This window comes from Brassica napus, chromosome C7 (genome assembly GCF_020379485.1).
Source record: "Brassica napus cultivar Da-Ae chromosome C7, Da-Ae, whole genome shotgun sequence".
NCBI classification, from domain to species: domain Eukaryota; kingdom Viridiplantae; phylum Streptophyta; class Magnoliopsida; order Brassicales; family Brassicaceae; genus Brassica; species Brassica napus.
Window position 1 is genome coordinate 45,310,075 of NC_063450.1, and position 20,723 is coordinate 45,330,797.

Consider the following 20,723-nt stretch of genomic DNA (forward strand, 5'->3'; position numbering starts at 1 on the left):
TCATTTTGGCGGGAATGAATTGGTCGCAGACATGGTGAACTACATCAGACAGCGACTCTGCGAGTCGTTTGCAGAGCTACATCGATAAGACAGCGAAGGATCACAATTACACAAAAATTGAGGAGAAAAGGCTATGAAGAAGTGATGAGAAGATGGTTTGACACTCGATGATTCTCTTGGTCTCTGTTTGAGTTAAAGCTCTTTACCAGACAAAGTTACAAACATTTAACTAGCTGGTAGACTTTTTACACAATGTTGCAATTTTTTAAGAAAAGTTTTTGTGATGAAAATCATTTTACATTCATTCAAAAAAAAAAAAATCTCACCACAAGTTTTCTGAAAACACACTTTGTTTCTTTATTCTTAACCAACCAAAATATAGAACAAGTGTCAAATAAATAAAAGGACAACCAATAAAAGCTCGCCATGTATACTTGTCTCTCTCTCGGACTCAGACTCGATTTCTGATTTCTCACTGTACCACCAAACATACACATAAAAGAGAAAGCAAACTAATCTGCCGCTGCTGAAAGATTCCAAACGATGATATGTTTGAGTAGGATTTTTTCGGTTTCCAACGAATCACCGGATCCGTACAGTCCTCGTGTCTCAGGGTATAACAAGCTTGCCTTCACTAGGGCGAAACCAGAGATTGAGATGGCAGCGATTCTCGGCGTTAGACCCATCAGAATCTTCCTCTCTCGACTGATTCCACGGATAAGTTTACTTCCGGGTACAATCACTTTCATCTTCATCCTCGTTTTAGGATTTATTTCGCGGTGGATTGAACTGTAAAGACACGGACAGAGAGGTTTCTATGTTTCTGTGCAGCTTTTGTATCATAGAAGGACCTGAAACAGTACAAGACTTTGCCAAAATGCAATTACAAGAGATTCAAGATAACATTCGAAGCCGAAAACTTCTTCTTTCTAAAAGTTTCCTAAAGTGGAAACCTTTTTCATCACGTTTCTTCTCTCTGTTTTCTAGGTACGGAGGCTGAGAATACAACAACGTATTAAAACACACAGAACTTGGCATCATCAACGAAGAGCAAGACCACGACTTACCTAATTTCCCACCCTTATCCCCTTCTTACATCCATTGGTGAGTTTCCCCAATTACAATCAGCACCTTCTTTGGACATGTGCCCAAGGTGCATTTGCACAAGGTCCAATATTATTTTTACATATTTACTTCATATTTAAGGGTCCAAACAACATAAATCATAGAAACTTTACCAGTAAAATATGAAAATGCACATATAATTAAGGTCCATTTTATTATTTTGAATAGGGTCCACCGAAATTTAGAACATGTTGTAAATAGCTATTTTCCCCTAAAACATTTTTAAAATAATGAAACATAGAGATTGTTAATATATAAAACTTTATAATAAACCGATGATTCGTATTCCTTGTTTTACACAAGCCTCAATTGATTATGAGAGATTACAAAGGAGGAGGGAGGAGCCAGCTGGATCCTTGGATGTAGCCAAGCGAGATGAAAGAGTTAGCTTCTATGTTGTCAATGTCTTGTGTATACTTAACTCTCTTTTTCTTTCGCGATCCTGGTCCAGAGCACTTATACTCTCCATAGAACACCGTCCTGCTCATCCATCCGCGTAAATTTACATTAAAAAATATTTGTTCACATAACGTTTCGTCAGTGGATCATATAAATATTAAAATGGTTTTTGATTACATACTTGTCACGCTCGGTTTGGGTGTTTTCATGCCATCCAGACGGGTTTACGACACTTGACATGTCAGTGTATGCGTAAACGACCTTGGGGTGGCTCATCCATGCTCGACCCAAGTAAATCCCAGTGCCAGTCCCTGTAACCTTGCAGTGCACGAATGAATACCCGCTTTTCTCTTCCGTGCTTTTCCCCGCATGAGCTGTGATCACTCTGAGTCCATCTCCCACAACGTTTAGCTGTGTACTCTTTTCATGCATCAACCAAAAAGGAGGATTTTAGTTTGAAGTCATCACGAAAACATGCATGTATACAAGAGTTTAATTAGATCTTAGGTACGTACGAGGTATAAAGAGCGTCCGCTCCCAAAGATGAAATCAAATGTCCCTTCGATGTAACAGTCTTTGAAGAAATGGTTTCCAGTGTCATCACAAATCGTGTCTTGATAACCATAGAATTTACAGTTATAGAAAGCTGCTTTGTTGCCAGAGATTCTCATAGATAAAGCTTGTGCTCCTTTCCTTTTCCCATCCGGCATTGGAGCAGAATTCTACCAATTTTTTAAAATGTTATCTAGACATCTTTTTTGTTTTGTTTTTTTTTTTTTTTTTTGTAAATAAGACATCTTTTTTTGTTACAATGATGAATCTAGGGTTTATTACATAGGCTACCTAAATTCATATCAATAAGTTTTTAAGATGAAAAAATACCTTGACAATGATGTTTATGGCCATGAAGTAGTCGGACAAGACAATGAGAGTTGCGCTATCGACTGTTCCGTATTCGGCTGCCGTGCCGTCGAATGTCAACACGGGCATTGCATTTGGATCACCGTACAATGTGATGAAAGGCTTGTTTCTATCGATCGTAACCTTCTCTTTGTATTCACCGTGACCTAACTTGATGATCACGCGTTCATTGTTCCCTACGGGTACACTATTTATCGCCTCGGTTAATGTATTGAAATCGCCTCTTCCATTTTGTCTCACCTGCATTTATAGATACACCAAAATTATTCTCAAGAATAAAACCCATGTTTAATTATTATTATGCATTATTTTGGCGGCCTAGTTGACTTTTGCATTGACCGAATTAGTTACAATTTATTTAGAACACTAGTACTATTCGAATGTAATGATCTGAATATTGTTATGCCTTAATAACACGCGGGGTAGCCTCAGCAGTCAACAGAGCTGGATCTAACTTGTCTTTTCTACTAGCCAACGAAGGGACGTTGGTGTTGAACCACTGCTCGATTCGGTTTTTGTTCTGAGGAATTGGTGTAGCATCATTACCATAAACCACGGGCCATGTAATCACGACAAGCAAGATTGTTAGTATTAAGGACACACAATTGTATCCCATTTCTTACTACTTTTTTTGTAGAATAAAGATGAATAACTTCTGTTCTTTTCTGATGGTATATGTATACCATTGCTGAAAGTTAAGGAACACTCGACGCCATTCATTTTTTTACCCTAATTTGGTTTCTGTTTCTTGCAGCTCTTTATTGTTTTTTATCCCTAACTATATATATACATTTTTAAGTTCTTCTAGTTAACTAAATTAGTTAAGGTGTAAACCCGTTAGTTTTGTTTTTGGAACAAATGATTTGCCAATAAGTATTAAAACCAAACATAACGGTAATATATGCCAAGATTGATTAGTTGAATTCACATATATAACACCAAGATTCATGATGTAACGACACAGCTTGAATGTGAGAAAGACATCAACTAATTTGCACATGCTCAGCCCAACAATCAAAATTGGCATAAGCAATATTTCATGTTCATATTTGAAAATATATATAGAGTATATTGCAACAACGAATAATTATGCGACATTTCAACATAGGTTGAAGCCTTCGATATAAAAAAAAACGTGTACTACACTAATCGTATATACAGATTGTTGTTGCGTGTGCCTAAAGACTCAAAAAATAGAAACCCTAACTTGAAAAATCAGGCCTCAAGACAAGGAAATGAAGGCTTGAGCAGATTTAGCGACTTTGATGAAGACATCTTCGAGAGTTGTGTCGGCAAGTCCCCAAGCAAAGACTGTGAAGTTGGATTTAGCCTTTTCTACAGCCCTAAACACCTCAGCAATCCTAACTTCGTTCTTTGGGAGCTCGAACTTCTGTGTACCAGCGAGATGATATACTTTCTTGGCGTTGTGAGATACAGTTGAAACCAATCTCTCGACATCTTCCTCATGTTCTGAAGATGTTGTCATCGTGAACACATATGATCCACCGTATCTGCTCTTTAGTTCCTTGGAGTTTCCTATGCATTGCAAGGCTCCGTCTACAAATATCCCCAATCTATCGCATAGAAACTCTGCTTCTTCCATCGAGTGAGCTGAAAATGTAGTCTTAACGTTAAGATTAAGTCTAGTTTAAGAAGAACAATTAATCAAATCCCATAAATAATCTAAGAAAGTAGTATATATGTATATATATACTTGTGAGGATAATTGCTGTGTTTTGTTTTGCACGCTGAATCACATCCCATAAGTTCTTCCTCGAGGCTGGATCAAGTCCTGTGCTTGGCTCATCCAAATAAACTACCTAATTAAGAGAATGATTAATGACACCTTAGGTTTGTTAATAACTTACATGACCCATTCATTGCTTGAAAACACGATACAACTAACAAGAATGCATGTACCTTGGGGTTCCCAATAAGTGATATAGCCACACTAAGCCGCCTTTTCATACCTCCACTGTAATTTCCAGCAGGCTTGTCGCCAACTCCTCCATCGAAAAGGCTGACACTCTTTAGAGATTCTTCCACGGCCTTGAAATGATTAAAAATATTCATGAATTAACAATGTCTTCTGGAATTATATATAACACAAAACTAAACTAAGACAGCAAGGTGTGGCTGATATATATATATACTTGCGTTAGAGCAGAGCCCTTAATGTTCTTGAGTCGCCCGTAAAAGAGAAGATGTTCTCTCCCTGTTAGTATCTCCCAAAGTAAGCTACAACCAAGAGAATGCCACAAAACCGAAGTTGTTCTTAAAAATGTTCCTTATTTGCTTGGTAATGAAAGAACATGCATAAGAACTGTAAGAGAGTGTTTACTCGTGTTGTGGGCAAACGCCCATGCTAGTGTATACTTTGTTCATATCCTTGCATATATCCAAACCCTGAACCAATGCAGTTCCAGATGAAGGTTTGAGTAGCCCTGTCATCTATGGCAACAAAAAATACAGTAAAAGATTACAAACTTTGACACTCTATAACCTTTGTCTGTGGAATTGTTTTGGTGAAACTGACCATGCTGATGAAGGATGTTTTTCCAGCGCCATTAGGTCCAAGCATGCCGAAGCATTCTCCTGAAGGAACGTCGAGATATAACCCTCTTACTGCCATTTTTGGAGGGTTTCCATCTCTACCTGGATACACTTTTTTCAAGTTGTCACACAAGATGGCGTGCCCTGCGCTACCTTCATTTCTCAATTGTTGAACCATTTCCCTCTGTTTATTATCTCATTTCATGTTAATATCAAAGAAACATGGAAAGGCTAAAAAGATGACATTTTAAACATACCTCCTGAGAGACATCTATTTTTCCCAAATCTATGGAGACTTTTTTAGAATCCACACTCTGCACGGTAGGCTTACTTGGTATAGATGAAGATTTCTTGAAAGGGTTCAAGAAAAAGAAAGGGTGCTTCCCAGATGAGAAAACTTGATCAATATAGAAAGCTATGATGAGAGCCAGAAACCACTCTATTGACATGATGCATAAAACTTCACCCATTCCACTATCACTGAGATCTTGCCACTTCATCCCATTTCCCCTGGAGGCATATTGTGAAAACTCATACAACCCGCGGTACAGAGAAAAACCAGGATACAATTCCAAGGCAACAATCCATTCCTCTGTAAAGCATAGAGATATTATATACCAAAAATAAGAAGTAAGTGACAAAAATGAGCATATTAATTTTCTTGTTAAGGTTACCCGGAAAAGACTGAGTTTCAAGCATCTTCTGGAAGAGAAAGCTTCCCAAGAGCCCAGTACCGTACACCAATATGTAAGCAACGACTACAGTTAATCCATAAAAACAACACCGTTCAATTTTGAACATTGGCATTTTCTTGATAAGAAATATGATATGTTGATATTACCTGTAACAGTCTTAACCTTCGAGAATATTGAAGAAACAAGAAAGGAAAGAGCGATTTGCAGATTCAAGTAGATAAAATAGAAAACGAACTGAATGCTATAGGAATTTAGCCGAAAGTACTTGAGTCCTATCACTGACCCGAAGATCACCAAAGAAGCAACGTACAACACGGATATGGTTAGAAAATAGGCATATGAAATCAACCAATATGGACCATCGCCTAGGCCGTGCATTTTCATTATAATCCTTAGACGTTCTTGTTTCTCATACACCAATGATGTCAAAATCACCTGCAAGATTTATAGCTAGTCATTTCACATACAATGGGATAAATTAAAAAAAAAAAACATTCAAGGGATTCGTAAGAGAGAACTTACGGGGAACAAAAGAAGAACTACCCAAGTGAAGAAAAGTGGGCCAAGCAAGGACGCTATGTCAGTATTCAGTCTAGTTGCGTGTTTAGGAACTTCTTTGACAAACTCAAATAATATCCTTAGCCCAGGGCCTTTCAGAAACTTTAGATAAGCATTTGATATCTGCAAAGGCATATGTTACAATGAGAGAAACATGATTGTAAGTGGATGCATGTCTTGACTCTTGAAAGTACAACATGGTACTACCAGATTGATAGATCGGGGAACTCGGACCAGCTTCACAGGCCCAGTTGAAAACTCGTCCTTGTAGGTTGAGTTATACCAGATGGTCACATTGAAGTTTTTCTTATCCGTACTCATGAGATCGTATGCTAATGCAAAGAAACAATGAGATGGATCCTAAGCATACGCTATGAAGATAATATATAAATGTAATAAGTAAATGGAAGAAAATCTCAAAACCTGCAGCGATCTCATTTGTAATCCCAGCAGGGTTTCCCCTATAACTACCCTTGAAAAGCTCATTATTGACATCTGCAGAGTTATTTCTCCAGAGACACAACCCTTGAACACACTTCACCTCTGAGATATTTTGACACAAACCACTTCATATCAGTTTATCATCTTTCAAGTCAAACTTTTCCTTCGAACATCACATGAAAGAAGTAAAAGAAAAAGTCATACCTGTCTGAATTTTTTCGAGAGAGAGTGGCCATGTAGAGTTTGCACTGCACAGAGGTTGGATACTGTAGATAGGGAGACCTGGGGCAAGACCTGGATCTGCGTAATTGTCTTTATCTGCTGCTATTGGTGAACCCTAAAATAAAATAAAAAGGAGATGGAATGAATGTAGACACTAGCACTCAAATTCAGACATTTATATATATATATATATAGCCTTTAAAAGAAAGACATACCAAGATATTATTGGCTAAAGTAGGCAAGAGGTCGGAGGAATTAACCGCGAAAGAAGTAGCAAATATATTCGCGGATATAGCTGAAAGAGAACACGCTTGGGTAAGTTTCACATGCACCAAGGATAAATAAAAGAGTTACGTATCAAACAAGGAAGAGAAGCATATACGTTTACCAAGGGGCTGTTTGTCACCAGTCATAAGTATAGTTACAGGACAAGATCCTCCCATTGTTCCTCTACAGGACTTGTCAGGGAGGTCTTTGTAGGGAAGAAATTCGGTTTTAACAGAACGGAGTTCATGCTGTGGAATCTGCAACATGGGAGGCAACATGGGAGGGTTTGGGATGGGACACATACCGCCAGATAAATCAGCGTTACTCTTACAATCACCAGTCATATCAGAGACACCCTTCATCAGCGCATCGAGAACATGTTGAATCGCTAGGAGAATTAAGCAGAGGAAGAGTGGAACTAGGATGAGCCTTACATTCGTCCATATATGTTTCCTCTGCATTTCAATTTCCATTAATTTAATAAACCCTTTTCTCAACTATATATATATATATATAAGAAGTGGTGGTCCTTGCTATTTAATTTAATCAGAGAGGAAACAGACAACCTGGTAGGTTAAGTTCTTCCTGAGTAACGCATTTGCCTGCGTCCAAAAACTTGCCGGACTAGGATCAGCCATCAATGAAGAAAGAAAGAACGTTGGAGAATAGCCAAACACTTAAAATTGGAAACAAAAGATCACAACATATAATCAGTTATAAGGAAAACATAAATAAATAGAACTGCGAAAAATAGATCATAGTTCAACGTGAAGACCTTAAAATTTGGAAACAAAAGATTGCATGTCCGTAAACCTTTTTGAAAAAAAATTGTTTCCTAACATATTTTTAGATATAGAATTAGCAGAAAAGAAAACGTTTTTATGTTTTTTTTAAGTAATAAAATTAAGTACCCAAAAAAAAAATCTTGATAATGATTTTGCAACAAGGCTTACCGCTTCTTTATCAGCAGTTCACGGCGTTATTCAAGAAGAACCTGCTACTCTCATGGAGGAACAAGAGATCTACGTGTCTTCAGCTCTTCTCATCATTCTTCTTCATCCTTGTCATATTCTGTATCGAGGAAGCTATGAAGGCGAGCGAGGCATCCTCAAGTGCCTACAAGAACGTCACCGATCCCACGCTTTTGTTTTCGCCGCCTATTCTTCCTTGCGAGGATAAGTTCTTCGTGAAGCTTCCTTGCTACGACTTCGTATGGAGCGGTAACAATAGCCGTCGTGTGACTGAAATCGTCTCTGCAATCATGGCTAACAATCCGGGGAGACCAATTCCGACCAACAAGGTTAAGTCCTTTGAATTTGTTTGGTTCTTTTTAGTTTTAACTTAATATTGGTTCTAAAATGTTTCTCTTGTGTGTGTGTGTGTGTATGTTTTTTTTCAGGTTCAATCATTCAAAGGGCCTGAGGAGGTAGATGCATGGTTTATGTCACATCCTTTGCAAGTCCCAGGAGCTTTGCATTTTGTGGAAAGGAATGCTACAGTAATCAGCTATGGAGTTCAAACAAATTCCTCATCGGAGGAAAAACGTGGTCGTATTGAAGATCCAACGTTTAAGTTCCTTGTTCCTCTTCAAATAGCTGCAGAGCGTGAGATCGCGAGGTCTTTAATTGGAGGTAACATCTTGAAATCTTTGAGCTTAGAGACAAAATTCTTATATTGAAAATTGAAGATAATCCTAATTAGTAATAAGTAATATGGACCGGTCCACTTATCTTCAATTAGTTTTTAATTACTTTTTAGTTGGAAGTCCTTTGACTCTTTTGACTTCTCACAATTTCAGATCCAAAGTTTGGTTGGGGTTTTGGATTTAAAGAATTTGCACGCCCAGCTATTATAGGTAAAACTATCTCTGCACTCAAAGTTATGGGACCAATCTTCTTTCTTGCCTTCTCCATGTTTGGTTTCGTTCTCCAGCTCGGTTCTCTTGTTACCGAGAAAGAGCTAAAACTTCGTCAGGCAATGACAATGATGGGAGTTTTTGATACAGCTTATTGGTTATCATGGCTCATATGGGAAGGACTCCTTACGTTTGTATCATCACTCTTCTTAGTCCTCTTTGGAATGATGTTCCAGTTCGATTTTTTCTTGAAGAACAGTTTCTTTGTTGTCTTCCTACTTTTCTTGCTTTTTCAGTTTAATATGGTAAATTAAAGATCCTCATCATTCTTAATTATTTTCCATTGATTTTTCTGGGATAACCCTTAAACTTATCTATGTCCTTTATGTTGCTAGATTAGCCTAGCGTTTGTGCTATCATCTTTCATTAGCAAATCATCTTCAGCTACAACTGTTGGTTTCCTTGTGTTTCTCATTAGCTTTATCTTACAGGTTTGGTTCTCTTGGCTTTAACCTAGTTCCTTAAATCATGACCACTTCTTCTTACTAGTTACCATTTCTAAATGCTCAGATTGTATCAGCTACTGGATTCCCTTACTCCAGCGCTTATTCTGCTTCTCGCCGAGCGATTTGGTCACTCTTCCCACCCAACACTTTTTCTGCGGGCCTTAAGCTTCTTCTTGATGCAACTTCAACTCCAGAAAGTTCTGGAATTAGCTGGAGTGAAAGAGCTGTATGCGAAGGGGGCATGTCAACTTGTGTAATTTCAGTTGTATGTGGACGGACATTCATAAAATATATTTCATTCATTAAATACTTTTTTAACAGTTTTTTTTTTCAAACCACTACTTGTACATCTTTTTGTAGGATATTATCTACCAATGGCAAGTCGGATCGTTCCTTTTCTGGTTTGTTCTCGCCATGTACTTTGACAATATTATTCCCAACGCGTCAGGTGTAAGAAAACCCATCTTCTATTTTTTAACACCTGGTTACTGGACTGGCAAAGGAGGCAATAAAATGGAAGGTATTGTCTCCTCATAGTTCTCCTGAGCAGTCTTTTAATTTGTTGGAAAATATAAACCCAAAACATGTTCCTATATACACTTTACAGAAGGTAGCATTTTTAGCTGTATCGGTTCAGTTCCACCCGTAGAGCATGTAGCGTCAGAGGACCAGGATGTGCTTGAAGAGGAGACACTAGTTAAGCAACAAGCAATGGATGGAATAGTTGATCCTAACATTGCAGTTCAGATTCATGGTCTTGCTAAGACGTATCCTGGAACTACAAAGCTTGGTTGTTGTAAATGCACCAAAACATCTCCTTTTCATGCTGTAAAGGTAATCTTTCTTGTTGAGGAAGTTAGTGGGTGTTATATGTCAAAGACTATATTCCACAAACCCTAATATGCTCATTGTCCGTTATCGTTTCTAACATGAAAATGTAATATTATAACAACATTTCCATTTATTTATTTTTGGCTAAATAGTTCATGGAATATATGTTTAGGGTTTGTGGATGAATATAGCCAAAGACCAGTTGTTTTGTATGCTTGGACCCAATGGTGCAGGGAAGACAACTTCTATCAGCTGTTTGACTGGCATAAATCCAATTACTGGTGGGGATGGTAAGGATCTATTTGACAAGAAGCTAGTTTCCAAAACTTTTTCTAACCATTCTAATACTAATTAATAAGTTCAACTTGATTGACTTAAAACAGCTCTTATCTATGGAGATTCCGTAAGAAGCTCTGTTGGTATGTCCAACATTCGTAAAATGATAGGAGTATGTCCTCAGGTAGATTAGTTTCATTTTACTTAATAACATCGCAGCTTCTGTCACAATAGTCTAATTGTTCAGCGTAAATGTGTTTCACGTTTTTTTTTCTTACAGTTTGATATCCTTTGGGATGCTTTATCAAGTGAAGAACACCTCCACCTCTTTGCTAGCATCAAAGGCTTGCCACCGCCATCGATCAACTCGGTACTACGTCACCTGAATATCATCTCAAAATACTGTTGGGATCATGGGATGTCGACTAATGACTGATTTTAACATTAAAGCACACTTCTCTTCTTTATATATCTTTTAGTTACTTTTTTTTTGTTACAGACCGCTGAGAAGTTACTGGCAGATGTAAAACTGACAGGAGCGTCCAAAGTTAGAGCAGGAAGTTACAGTGGTGGGATGAAGCGCCGACTCAGTGTTGCAGTTGCACTCATTGGTGATCCCAAGCTGGTCTTCCTAGATGAACCGGCATGTCACACGCTAACTCCTCTTTTAATGTGTTTATTAATTACGTATTCATACAAATCGATTTAAGATGGTGTACTTATATATGGATTGTAGACAACTGGCATGGACCCTATCACGAGGAGACATGTGTGGGACATTATACAAGAGTCAAAGAAAGGTCGTGCCATCATACTGACCACGCATTCCATGGAGGAAGCTGATATTTTAAGTGACCGAATAGGGATCATGGCTAAGGGCAGGCTCCGCTGCATTGGGACTTCAATCAGATTAAAATCCCGCTTCGGAACTGGTTTTGTTGCTACCGTTAGCTTCACTGAAAGCAAAAAGGACAATAGCAATGCTTCTGGAGATTCGCATGAGCCAGTGAAGAGATTCTTTAACGAGGTACGAATACACACTCAAAAGTTTTTTTAGTGGCCACTTTGACCTAAAGAGGAATTATTATTTGTAGCATTTGAAAGTTGAGCCAGCAGATGAAAACAAGGCTTTCATGACTTTTGTTATCCCCCACGACAAAGAGAAACTTCTTACGGTAAGGATGTACCAGAAAAAAAAAAATATATATATATATATGTATAATCTCTTAGGTCTTAATCTACATATGATATTCATCATTGTCGTCTCCACACGTAGGGTTTTTTTGAGGAGTTAGAAAACAGAGAATCTGAGTTTGGAATCTCGGACATACAGCTCGGGCTTGCAACTCTTGAAGAAGTGTTTCTGAACATTGCTAGACGGGCTGAACTGGAAAATGCAACTACTGAAGGGATCATGGTCACTCTTGATTTAGTATCTGGCATCTCACTAGAGGTAAATCCAACTGCACACAAATATATATATATATTATATTTTGTGTGTGTTCAAAATGTAGCAGAGTTGAAGAATTCTAATAAGTTATATGGCGAATGTACAGATACCTGTGGGAGCCAGATTTGTTGGGATCCCTGATACAGAAAGCGCAGAGAATCCAAGTGGGGTAATGGTTGAAGTCTACTGGCAACAAGACGGGTCGGGATCGATGTGCATCACGGGACATTCATCGGAGATGCGGATCCCACAGAATGTTTTGGTGACACGTCCGCCATCTCCAAATGCATTAGGACATAAAGGGCTACGCCAAGCGGTTCGGGGTATTGTCATCGATTTATGAATCTAACTGATTGATGTGTTTGCTTTACTGGAATCATATACAAAGAGTGGATCGTTCTTTTCTTGTAGAGATTATAAAGTCGTAGCAATATCACATTATGTTTTGTGTTTGTTCAATGTGACAAAAGTAAGCGCACATACATGTTTCAGACAAGTTCGTGATTGATTTAGTTGCTGACATGTATCAACTTTTTATGATTGGTTTTCTTTCTTCCCAACGATATATAACTTACTTTTCAACTTTTTATTTGTTAGATACCCTCCCTTTTCCACCATTGGAGGTGCTCTAGTGAATTTGAACTTAAATAAATTAAAGAGAAATAAATTACTAAAAAGAGTATTCTAACACAAACATGATTTCTCAAGTTCTTTTATTATTTAGAAGACCATTTTCTTAAATATTTACAAAAATATATGACCATAATTTCCCGTCATAAATATCATTACAATCTTTTTAGAAAAATATGGTGGATTATATGCAACTACTAGCGTACTTTATGGTAGTCAAGCCTTTTTTACTCTTAAATTAGAATGTTATCGTCCGAGTAATTCCCCTAAGTTTTTTCTTTTAACTACATATATCTACTACTATTTACATCATAGTTTGATCATTGTGAAGTTTAGGATCTCGCTGTTAAAATAAATAAACAAAATCATGTAGTTCTCCTATATATAAGGAACATTTTGTAAACATGTTGATTGTTCATTTTAAGGGTAGTGTATCAATCTGGTCTAATGTCCTTACTAAATATAGTGAGACGAAGAAAGTGACCACGTCTATAAAAGTAGACCCAGAGAAGAGCGAATAGCCATAGAAATTTTAGCAAATTTCTTATACCATTCTTCCATGACCATGAATCTATAGAAGTTTATCGACAATGTCAGTCACTTTAATAGTTAAATTAAGACTTTTAAACATCTATATAAATTCACTTCTCACAATAAAAACACAATCACTCAAAAACAAAAACAAAAACAAAATAAATTAATAATAAATTCAGTCAAAAAATTCTCTTCTCTAAGAATAAAATGGCAAAAACTTCATTAACTATTTATCTATCGTTACTTGTTGCATTAAGCACTGTTTATGAAACACAAGGGACATTCTCATTACCCCTTTACTTGAAGAACTTTCCCAAAGTAGGCCATGATTTTGAGTCTTTCGCTTACAAAGGTATGATGGATTTCATGGGTGACTTGGAAGGCAAATGTCCTCAGACCACAGAGTTTAAGGATTTTTTTCTAAAGCTGAAGGATTACATGGCATGTTACAGTTCAACAGCACCCGGGTCAAAAGATCTCCAAGTTGAGCTGTCAATAAAATCTGAGACACTCTTCAGGGCTATGTCTGATTTTAGTGGAACTAAAGGCGGAACATCAGTAAGTTTCATTTAGACGTTAACACTGGTATAGCACGAAATAGTGCTGGTCTGACATTTTAAAAAAAAAATCATACTACCCTACTTTAAAATAAAAATTTGTCTTTATTCTTCATATAAATTTTTCGTAATGTTTTACATACAGTTAAAATTGTTATATAAAATCTTGATGTTCTAAACGACCTTTGTCTATGCCTTTAGACCCGGCCTGTCTATGCCTTCGGGCTGGTACGAAAGAAGATTTTCTCAACTTAAACTGGAAGTAAATGCAAGAGAAAGAAAAATGTTTCAAGCTCATTGGAAATTGTTTTGTTGTTTCGTTCCTTTTTGACGATAGGAGGATTCATGGACGCTAGTGGATGGCTTATTGTCAATGGGAAAGAGTTTGGTTGAGATGAAGAAGAGCGGTTCTAAGGAAATAACTTTTGAACAAAGAAAAGAAATTATTCAATCTATGGTGAAATGGACTCGAGGAATCGGTCTATTCGTAAAGAAAGTCTCTGAGAGTAAAGGACAATCTATTGATTTATCATCATTTGGAATTGACTATGACAACAATGTGTCTTCTCCATCTGAGAGAGCTCTTTACGAAACACAAGGAACGTTCTCATTGCCCCACTACGTGAAGGATTTTCCAAAAATGAGCAAAGACTTTGAGCCTTTTGCGTACAAAGGTATGTCGGGTTTCTTGGGGGCTTTGGAGAGTAAGTGTCCTGCCACAGCAGAGTTCAAAGATCTCTTTGTAAAGGTAGCGGACTACATGGCCTGCTTCAAGTCAGGCATCAAGGTCGAAATGCAAGAAAAATCTGTGAAACTCTTTAGGGCTATTTCTGTATTGGATGGTACTAACGGCGGAACATCAGTAAGTTACAGTCCGAAATATTAACATTCATATGGTACTCGGGCATGTTCCTCGCGGTTTTATATTAAAAAAAATTGTGGTATTTTTGTTTTCTTTTTGGCGATAGGTGGATTCTTGGAGGATGGTTGACGGTACGCAAGTTAAAGAAACTTTACTGAATTGTATTAAACTTGCTTGATTTACAAAGATAACAATGATGCCAATATATAGGCTACAAGAGAACGATCTAGGTCCTTGGGCTAACAGCTGTAAAGCTAAAGCAGCTAGCCAGCGCAGTATATGGACTGAAGGGCAAATGAATTGTGAATCGGGAGCTGTGAGGTTGACTCCGTACTAAGCTTCTCTGTTACAGAAGACGACAAGACTTGATCTTGTTGAGAAGATGACCGTTGATGAAGGTGAGCTCTCTCGCTCGTATTGGACTGGGTCTTGACTCGCGTAGATCCACTAACACCCCCCCTCAAACTTTGCGTGGGATTCACTTCAACGCCAAGTTTGCTTCGAAGATGTTCAAAAGCTTTCCGTGGCAAAGGCTTTGTGAAGATATCAGCTACTTGCTTCTCAGCTGGAATGTGCCTTGTTTCAATCAATCCCAGAGCCACTTGTTCTCTAGTGTAGTGCCAATCTCTCGCAAAATGTTTTGATTTCTTGTGGAGAGCTGGATTAGTTGTCAGGTACACAGCCGATAGATTATCACACAGCATTAATGTAGCCTGGTCTTGAGGAATGTGTAGATCACGCAAGAGCTGAGAGATCCACGTTACTTCCTGAGCTGTCTCTGCCAAGGCCCTATACTCAGCTTCCGTAGAAGACCGTGACACTGTATCATGCCTCTTAGCTGACCACGACACCAGATTAGACCCAAGAATCGTACAGAAACCCGTAGTCGATCTCTTCGTTTCTTCACAACCTCCCCAGTCACTATCACAATATGCCATGAGAGACAAGTCTTCATTCTTCTTGATGTGTAAACCATACTCCATTGTGCCCTTCAGATACCGGAGTATGCGTTTTAATAATGCAAAGTCGGTCATTGTAGGAGCATGCATTCTTTGACACACCAGATTGACTGCATACTGAATATCAGGACGCGTGATGGTGAGATACTGAAGCTTACCCGCAAGGCTGCGGAAGTATGTTGGTTCAGGGAAGAGACTCGTATCTTGTGCTTCAATACGTTGAGGCAGAGGAGTAGGCATTGGGTTACAATCTGACATAGCCGCTGTGTGCAGTATCTCCTTTATATACGCCTTTTGATGAAGCATAAGACCTGCTTGACTTGTCTCCATTTCAATACCCAGGAAATAAGAAGGCCTTCCCATGTCTTTCATTGAGAACCGAGTAGATAGAGATTCAACTAACTCTTGAAGCAGACTCATTGTACTTCCAGTTAGAAGAATATCATCCACATATAACAGTAACACCATGAAGCTGTTGTTTTTGTTGTACGTAAACAGAGAAGGATCAGACATACTACACACAAAGCCAAAATCAATCAGATAGTTGCTGAAAGTATCAAACCACGCTCTTGGTGCTTGTTTGAGCCCATACAGCGCTTTGGTGAGTTTACACACATAGTCTGGTTTCTCTGGATCTACAAACCCAGCAGGTTGATGCATATATACCGGCTCTTGTAGCTCCCCATGAAGGAAGGCACTTGATACATCTAACTGCTTGATTATCCAACCTCTAGCTGTAGCTATATTTAACATCAATCGTATGGTAGCTGTCCTGACTACCGGACTGAATGTTTCCAGATAATCTAGTCCTTCTTCTTGAGCACATCCCTTAGCCACCAGTCTTGATCTTAGCTTCTTGACTGTACCATCAGGGTTCAGTTTTACCGTGTGAACTCATCTGTTACTTAGAATGTTCATATCTTCAGTTGGTGGCACCAAAGACCAAGTGTTCAACATATGAATGATGCGCATTTCTTGAGAGACAGCATCATTCCACCCTGGGTGCTTCATTGCCTCCGCTATATTCTTCGGTATTGCTACTGAATACTTTGGAGCAAGCAAAGCATATTTTGTATTTGGTTTATGTATCCCCGCTTTAGCTCTTGTTTGCATTGGATGAGCATTCCCCACTGGAGCAGGTTCTACTTCTGGAGGAGCATTCCCCACTGGAGCAGGTTCTACTTCTGGAGGCACTTGGTCCTGGTTATTATTGACTTCTTGATCCATACCAACTGGTACGTTCACCGGAGGAGCAGTTTGAGCTTGTGGTGCTGGAAACACCTGAGACATTCTTGGTACCTCTACTTCTTTTCCCATCGATTTTGTCATCAACTGCCATGCCTTTAGTAGTGATGTATCATAGCGAGGTACCAACTGCTTATACTGCTCTCTAAACGGATACAACTCTTCATCAAAGATAGCATGCCTTGTGATATAGACTTTCCCTGTTGGAGGAAAGAGGCATCGATATCCCTTATGCATACTGCTGTAGCCTACAAACACACACTGCAGAGACTTAGGATCAAACTTGTGGTCTTGTCTATCTCTCAAGCATGGGTAACACGCTGATCCAAAGGCTCTCAATGCTTTATAACTCGGTTTCATTTTGAATAATGCTTCAAAGGGACTCTTGCTTTCTAACGCTTGTGACGGCGGAATGTTACTTATGTAACTAGCCGTTGCAAAGGCTTCAACCCACAAGTGTAGAGGTAGATGACTCTGAAACATCATAGACAGTCCCAACTCAGTGAAGTGCCGATGTCTTCTTTCAGCAAGGCCATTTTGCTCAGGAGTGTAAGGACATGACACTCGATGAAGAATTCCATTTTCTTGTAGCATTTTCCTCATCTGAGTGCTTACAAAATCTCCACCACCATCTGACTGAAACACTTTTATTTTAGTATCAAATTGTGTCTCCACCAACTTCTTAAACGCCACAAAGATTTGAAAAAAATCTGATTTATTTCTCAACGGATACAACCAAGAGAAGCGAGTACAATCATCCACTAACACTGCATAATATCGAAACCCTTGGGTAGACAAAACAGGAGAAGGCCCCCAAAGGTCACAATGAATCCTTTCTAATGGTTGAGAAACATGAGAATGTGACTGAAAAAACTGCAATTTATGACTTTTCCCCATCTGGCAAGGCTGACAAATGTGGCTTGTTCTGCTCTTATTTATATTTATTTCCTTGCTGCTCTGAAGTTGTTGAAGAACTCTGAAGTTTGCATGACCTAGTCTGAGATGCCAGAGATCTTCAGAAGCTGCAACCTGATGATCTGAGAAGTAAGCTGCACACTCTTCATTTTTCAACATATACAACCCCTTATTTCGAGTTCCCTTTGCCACCACTTACTCCTTAAGGATATCAATGATACAGACACTGTTAGCATCAAAAAATACTCCACAGGGATACTCTTCACACAATTTTGATACTGACAGTAGTGACTTCTGAATATTAGGACATACTAGAACTTCATTTAGCGTTATATTACCTGAGGTAGAGGATAAAGTGGTTGAGCCAACATGAGTTATGGGCAGATAAGCTCCAACTCCCACCATAACCGCATATGTGCCTTCATAGGGATGAACTTCTTAGGTTCGTAGAGGACGATGTGATGTGAGCAGTTGCCCCAGAGTCAGGATACCACTCTCTATCGTCTGATACACGCAACGAGTTGAATGCAGCTGTGGCTGACTGATAGTTGTTGTCAAACCTGTTGTAGCACTTCAATGCCGTGTGACCAACTCTACCACAGATTTGACATGTAGGTCTCTCTCCCTGCGTGTTGTTCCCACCAGACTGATGCTGAGGAAACCCTCTACCCCGACTCGAATAACCTCCACGTCCTCTGTACTGTCCTGACCTGCCTCTCCCTCTGTAGTTGGGATTGTAACCAGGGCCCACGTTCTGAGAGTTAAACGCCATGTGAGTGTTAACTGCAGGAGCATCCTCATATGACTTCAACTTCAGATCAAATCCTTGAACTTCAGTCACCACATCATTAAACGTTGGAGCCGGGAACTTCGTCAAGGAGCTTTGGATCACCGTAGTGATAGGATCAAACTCACGTCCAAGACCGTTGAGGAACCCAAAAATCTTCATGGATTCGTCAATCGGTTTCCCAATAGCACTCAGGGCATCACAGATTGCCTTGAACTCCCGACAGTAGCTTGCTACCGGCTTGTCTTTTTTCACCAAAAGCTGAAGACTTCTTCTCAACGAGAACTCTCTCGAGACCGAGCTCTTGTTGAAGTTGTCCACCAATGAGATCCACACATCACGAGACGTAGACAGTGTGTGAACCGACCCCAGAACTTCTTCAGACAGCGTACCGAACAACCAAGATCTGATCAACTGATCAGTGCAGAACCATGCTTCGAACAAAGGGTTGGGCTCTTCGACGTTCTCCATGCCGTGAAGCACCACTCGAGTCGCCGGAGGAGACACCACCGCACCATTGACAAACCCCAACAACTTCTGACTCGACAAGAGAGACTCAAACTGGGTTTTCCACAGTAGGTAGTTGCTGTCATTGAGCTTGAGTGTTACACAACTCAAGACATGAACTTTACTGGGAAAGGGATATGGGTTCACCGGATCTGCCATACCTGTTAAGGTTAAATGGCTCTGATGCCATACGCAAGTTAAAGAAACTTTACTGAATTGTATTAAACTTGCTTGATTTACAAAGATAACAATGATGCCAATATATAGGCTACAAGAGAACGATCTAGGTCCTTGGGCTAACAGCTGTAAAGCTAAAGCAGCTAGCCAGCGCAGCATATGGACAGAAGGGCAAATGAATTGTGAATCGGGAGCTGTGAGGTTGACTCCGTACTAAGCTTCTCTGTTACAGAAGACGACAAGACTTGATCTTGTTGAGAAGATGACCGTTGATGAAGGTGGTCTCTCTCGCTCGTATTGGACTGGGCCTTGACTCGCGTAGATCCACTAACAGACGGTATGTTGTCAATGGGAATACTTGTGACTGAGATGAAGAAGAATGTTTCTGAGGAGATAACTTTTGAACAAAGAAAGGAACTGATAGGGGGTATGGTGAAATGGGCTCGAGCTATTGGTCTACTTGTTAAGACAGCCTCCGAGAAAAAAGGAAAATCAATTGATCTAGTATCTTTTGGAGTTGATTATAGCCCCCATGTTCCTTCTCCTTTCAAAGGAGCTAGCGGTGAGCTATAAAGATAAGCCCTGCAGTTTCTACTTTAATTCCAATAATGTAAAAAGTAAAATATTATTTCGACAAGAAATCTTTTATCAGTTGTAAAAGATTTAGCTATTGTAAATATAATTCTACTAATAAAGATTTATCAAGTCTACTTTTTCCCAGTAGTTATGGTTCATTTTTTTATAATCAATAAAGTTTCTAATCTCGTTACTGCTGTCGGGACTTGGGAGTAGGGGTGGACACTTTACCCGATATCTGAAGCCGCACCCGAACCTGATCCGAAAAACCCGAAGCGAAATTCGAACCGAAGTAGCAAAATATCCGAAAGGATATTGAATTAGGAGAGATTGGATATCCGAATCCGAACGGGTAATATCCGAACCCGAATGGATATCCGAAGATAACCGAACATATGTATAATTAACCATATATTTCTAGTTTACATCTCTCATTTTATATAAAATATTTATATTGATACTACACATACTTTAAGTTCATAAGATATACATAGAATTACCGTGAAAATGATTTGCTTGGTCACAAGGGGATATACATAGATCTAAACAGACGACTTGCGAGGGGTAGAAACGTAAAAAGAATTCCGTTTTTTTGTTTGGTCACAAGGGGATAGTTGTAATTTCAATAGCCTTTTAGGTTACTTTTGCCTTTGACCCAAGTTGGGGTATTGTTTTGGGTTTGACTCCAAGTTTTGAGTCACACTTGGCAATTCTCCCCACTTAAAATGCATGTCAAACTTTTTATTTCAAGAATTAACAAAAAGTTACATCCAAAATTTAAAAACAATAATCAAATTAATGTCTTTTTAGTTTCAAAATGTTATGTCCAAATCTATTAATCATTCAATCTATTAAAAATAAAAAATTAGTTAAGT

The 20,723-nt window shown here is 38.9% G+C and overlaps 4 protein-coding genes and 1 long non-coding RNA gene across 6 annotated transcripts; 3 read left to right on the forward strand and 2 right to left on the reverse strand.

The window, feature by feature from the left end:
• Positions 1-361: 361 nt before the first annotated feature.
• On the forward strand, positions 362-1,283 carry LOC106397627. The gene is made up of 2 exons (XR_001279772.3): positions 362-733; positions 832-1,283. It is a non-coding gene; the product is annotated as an uncharacterized LOC106397627 (long non-coding RNA).
• A 165-nt stretch (positions 1,284-1,448) lies between these two features.
• On the reverse strand, positions 1,449-3,273 carry LOC106397626 (putative pectinesterase 63). The gene is made up of 5 exons (XM_013838245.3): positions 2,852-3,273; positions 2,407-2,685; positions 2,040-2,246; positions 1,706-1,944; positions 1,449-1,605 (listed from the first exon to the last, which is right to left on the reverse strand). Exons 1-5 carry the CDS (start codon positions 3,059-3,061, stop codon positions 1,449-1,451), a joined length of 1,092 nt encoding a protein of 363 aa, XP_013693699.3. The 5' UTR covers positions 3,062-3,273.
• A 263-nt stretch (positions 3,274-3,536) lies between these two features.
• Positions 3,537-7,864, reverse strand: LOC106397625 (ABC transporter A family member 12). Its single transcript, XM_013838241.3, has 16 exons — positions 7,748-7,864; positions 7,297-7,636; positions 7,130-7,209; positions 6,897-7,029; positions 6,675-6,794; positions 6,459-6,583; positions 6,216-6,374; positions 5,840-6,128; positions 5,673-5,756; positions 5,256-5,590; positions 4,982-5,182; positions 4,787-4,896; positions 4,599-4,683; positions 4,366-4,494; positions 4,160-4,265; positions 3,537-4,056 (listed from the first exon to the last, which is right to left on the reverse strand). Exons 1-16 carry the CDS (start codon positions 7,817-7,819, stop codon positions 3,668-3,670), a joined length of 2,757 nt encoding a protein of 918 aa, XP_013693695.3. The 5' UTR covers positions 7,820-7,864; the 3' UTR covers positions 3,537-3,667.
• A 185-nt stretch (positions 7,865-8,049) lies between these two features.
• LOC106409831 (ABC transporter A family member 11) lies at positions 8,050-12,924 on the forward strand. Its single transcript, XM_022707399.2, has 15 exons — positions 8,050-8,481; positions 8,581-8,812; positions 8,980-9,341; positions 9,432-9,527; positions 9,607-9,807; positions 9,903-10,062; positions 10,150-10,376; positions 10,546-10,663; positions 10,757-10,833; positions 10,930-11,019; positions 11,149-11,292; positions 11,386-11,676; positions 11,744-11,824; positions 11,926-12,102; positions 12,206-12,924. Exons 1-15 carry the CDS (start codon positions 8,113-8,115, stop codon positions 12,440-12,442), a joined length of 2,862 nt encoding a protein of 953 aa, XP_022563120.2. The 5' UTR covers positions 8,050-8,112; the 3' UTR covers positions 12,443-12,924.
• A 328-nt stretch (positions 12,925-13,252) lies between these two features.
• On the forward strand, positions 13,253-15,033 carry LOC106398655. Of its 2 annotated transcripts, XM_048763535.1 has the most exons (5): positions 13,253-13,821; positions 14,022-14,048; positions 14,158-14,682; positions 14,789-14,813; positions 14,893-15,033. In XM_048763535.1, exons 1-5 carry the CDS (start codon positions 13,471-13,473, stop codon positions 14,910-14,912), a joined length of 948 nt encoding a protein of 315 aa, XP_048619492.1. In that variant the 5' UTR covers positions 13,253-13,470; the 3' UTR covers positions 14,913-15,033. The 2 variants fall into 2 exon arrangements, with proteins under 2 accessions (XP_048619492.1, XP_048619493.1); XM_048763536.1 differs by lacking the exon at positions 14,022-14,048 and having other exon boundaries at positions 13,257-13,821.
• The last annotated feature ends 5,690 nt before the right edge of the window (positions 15,034-20,723 follow it).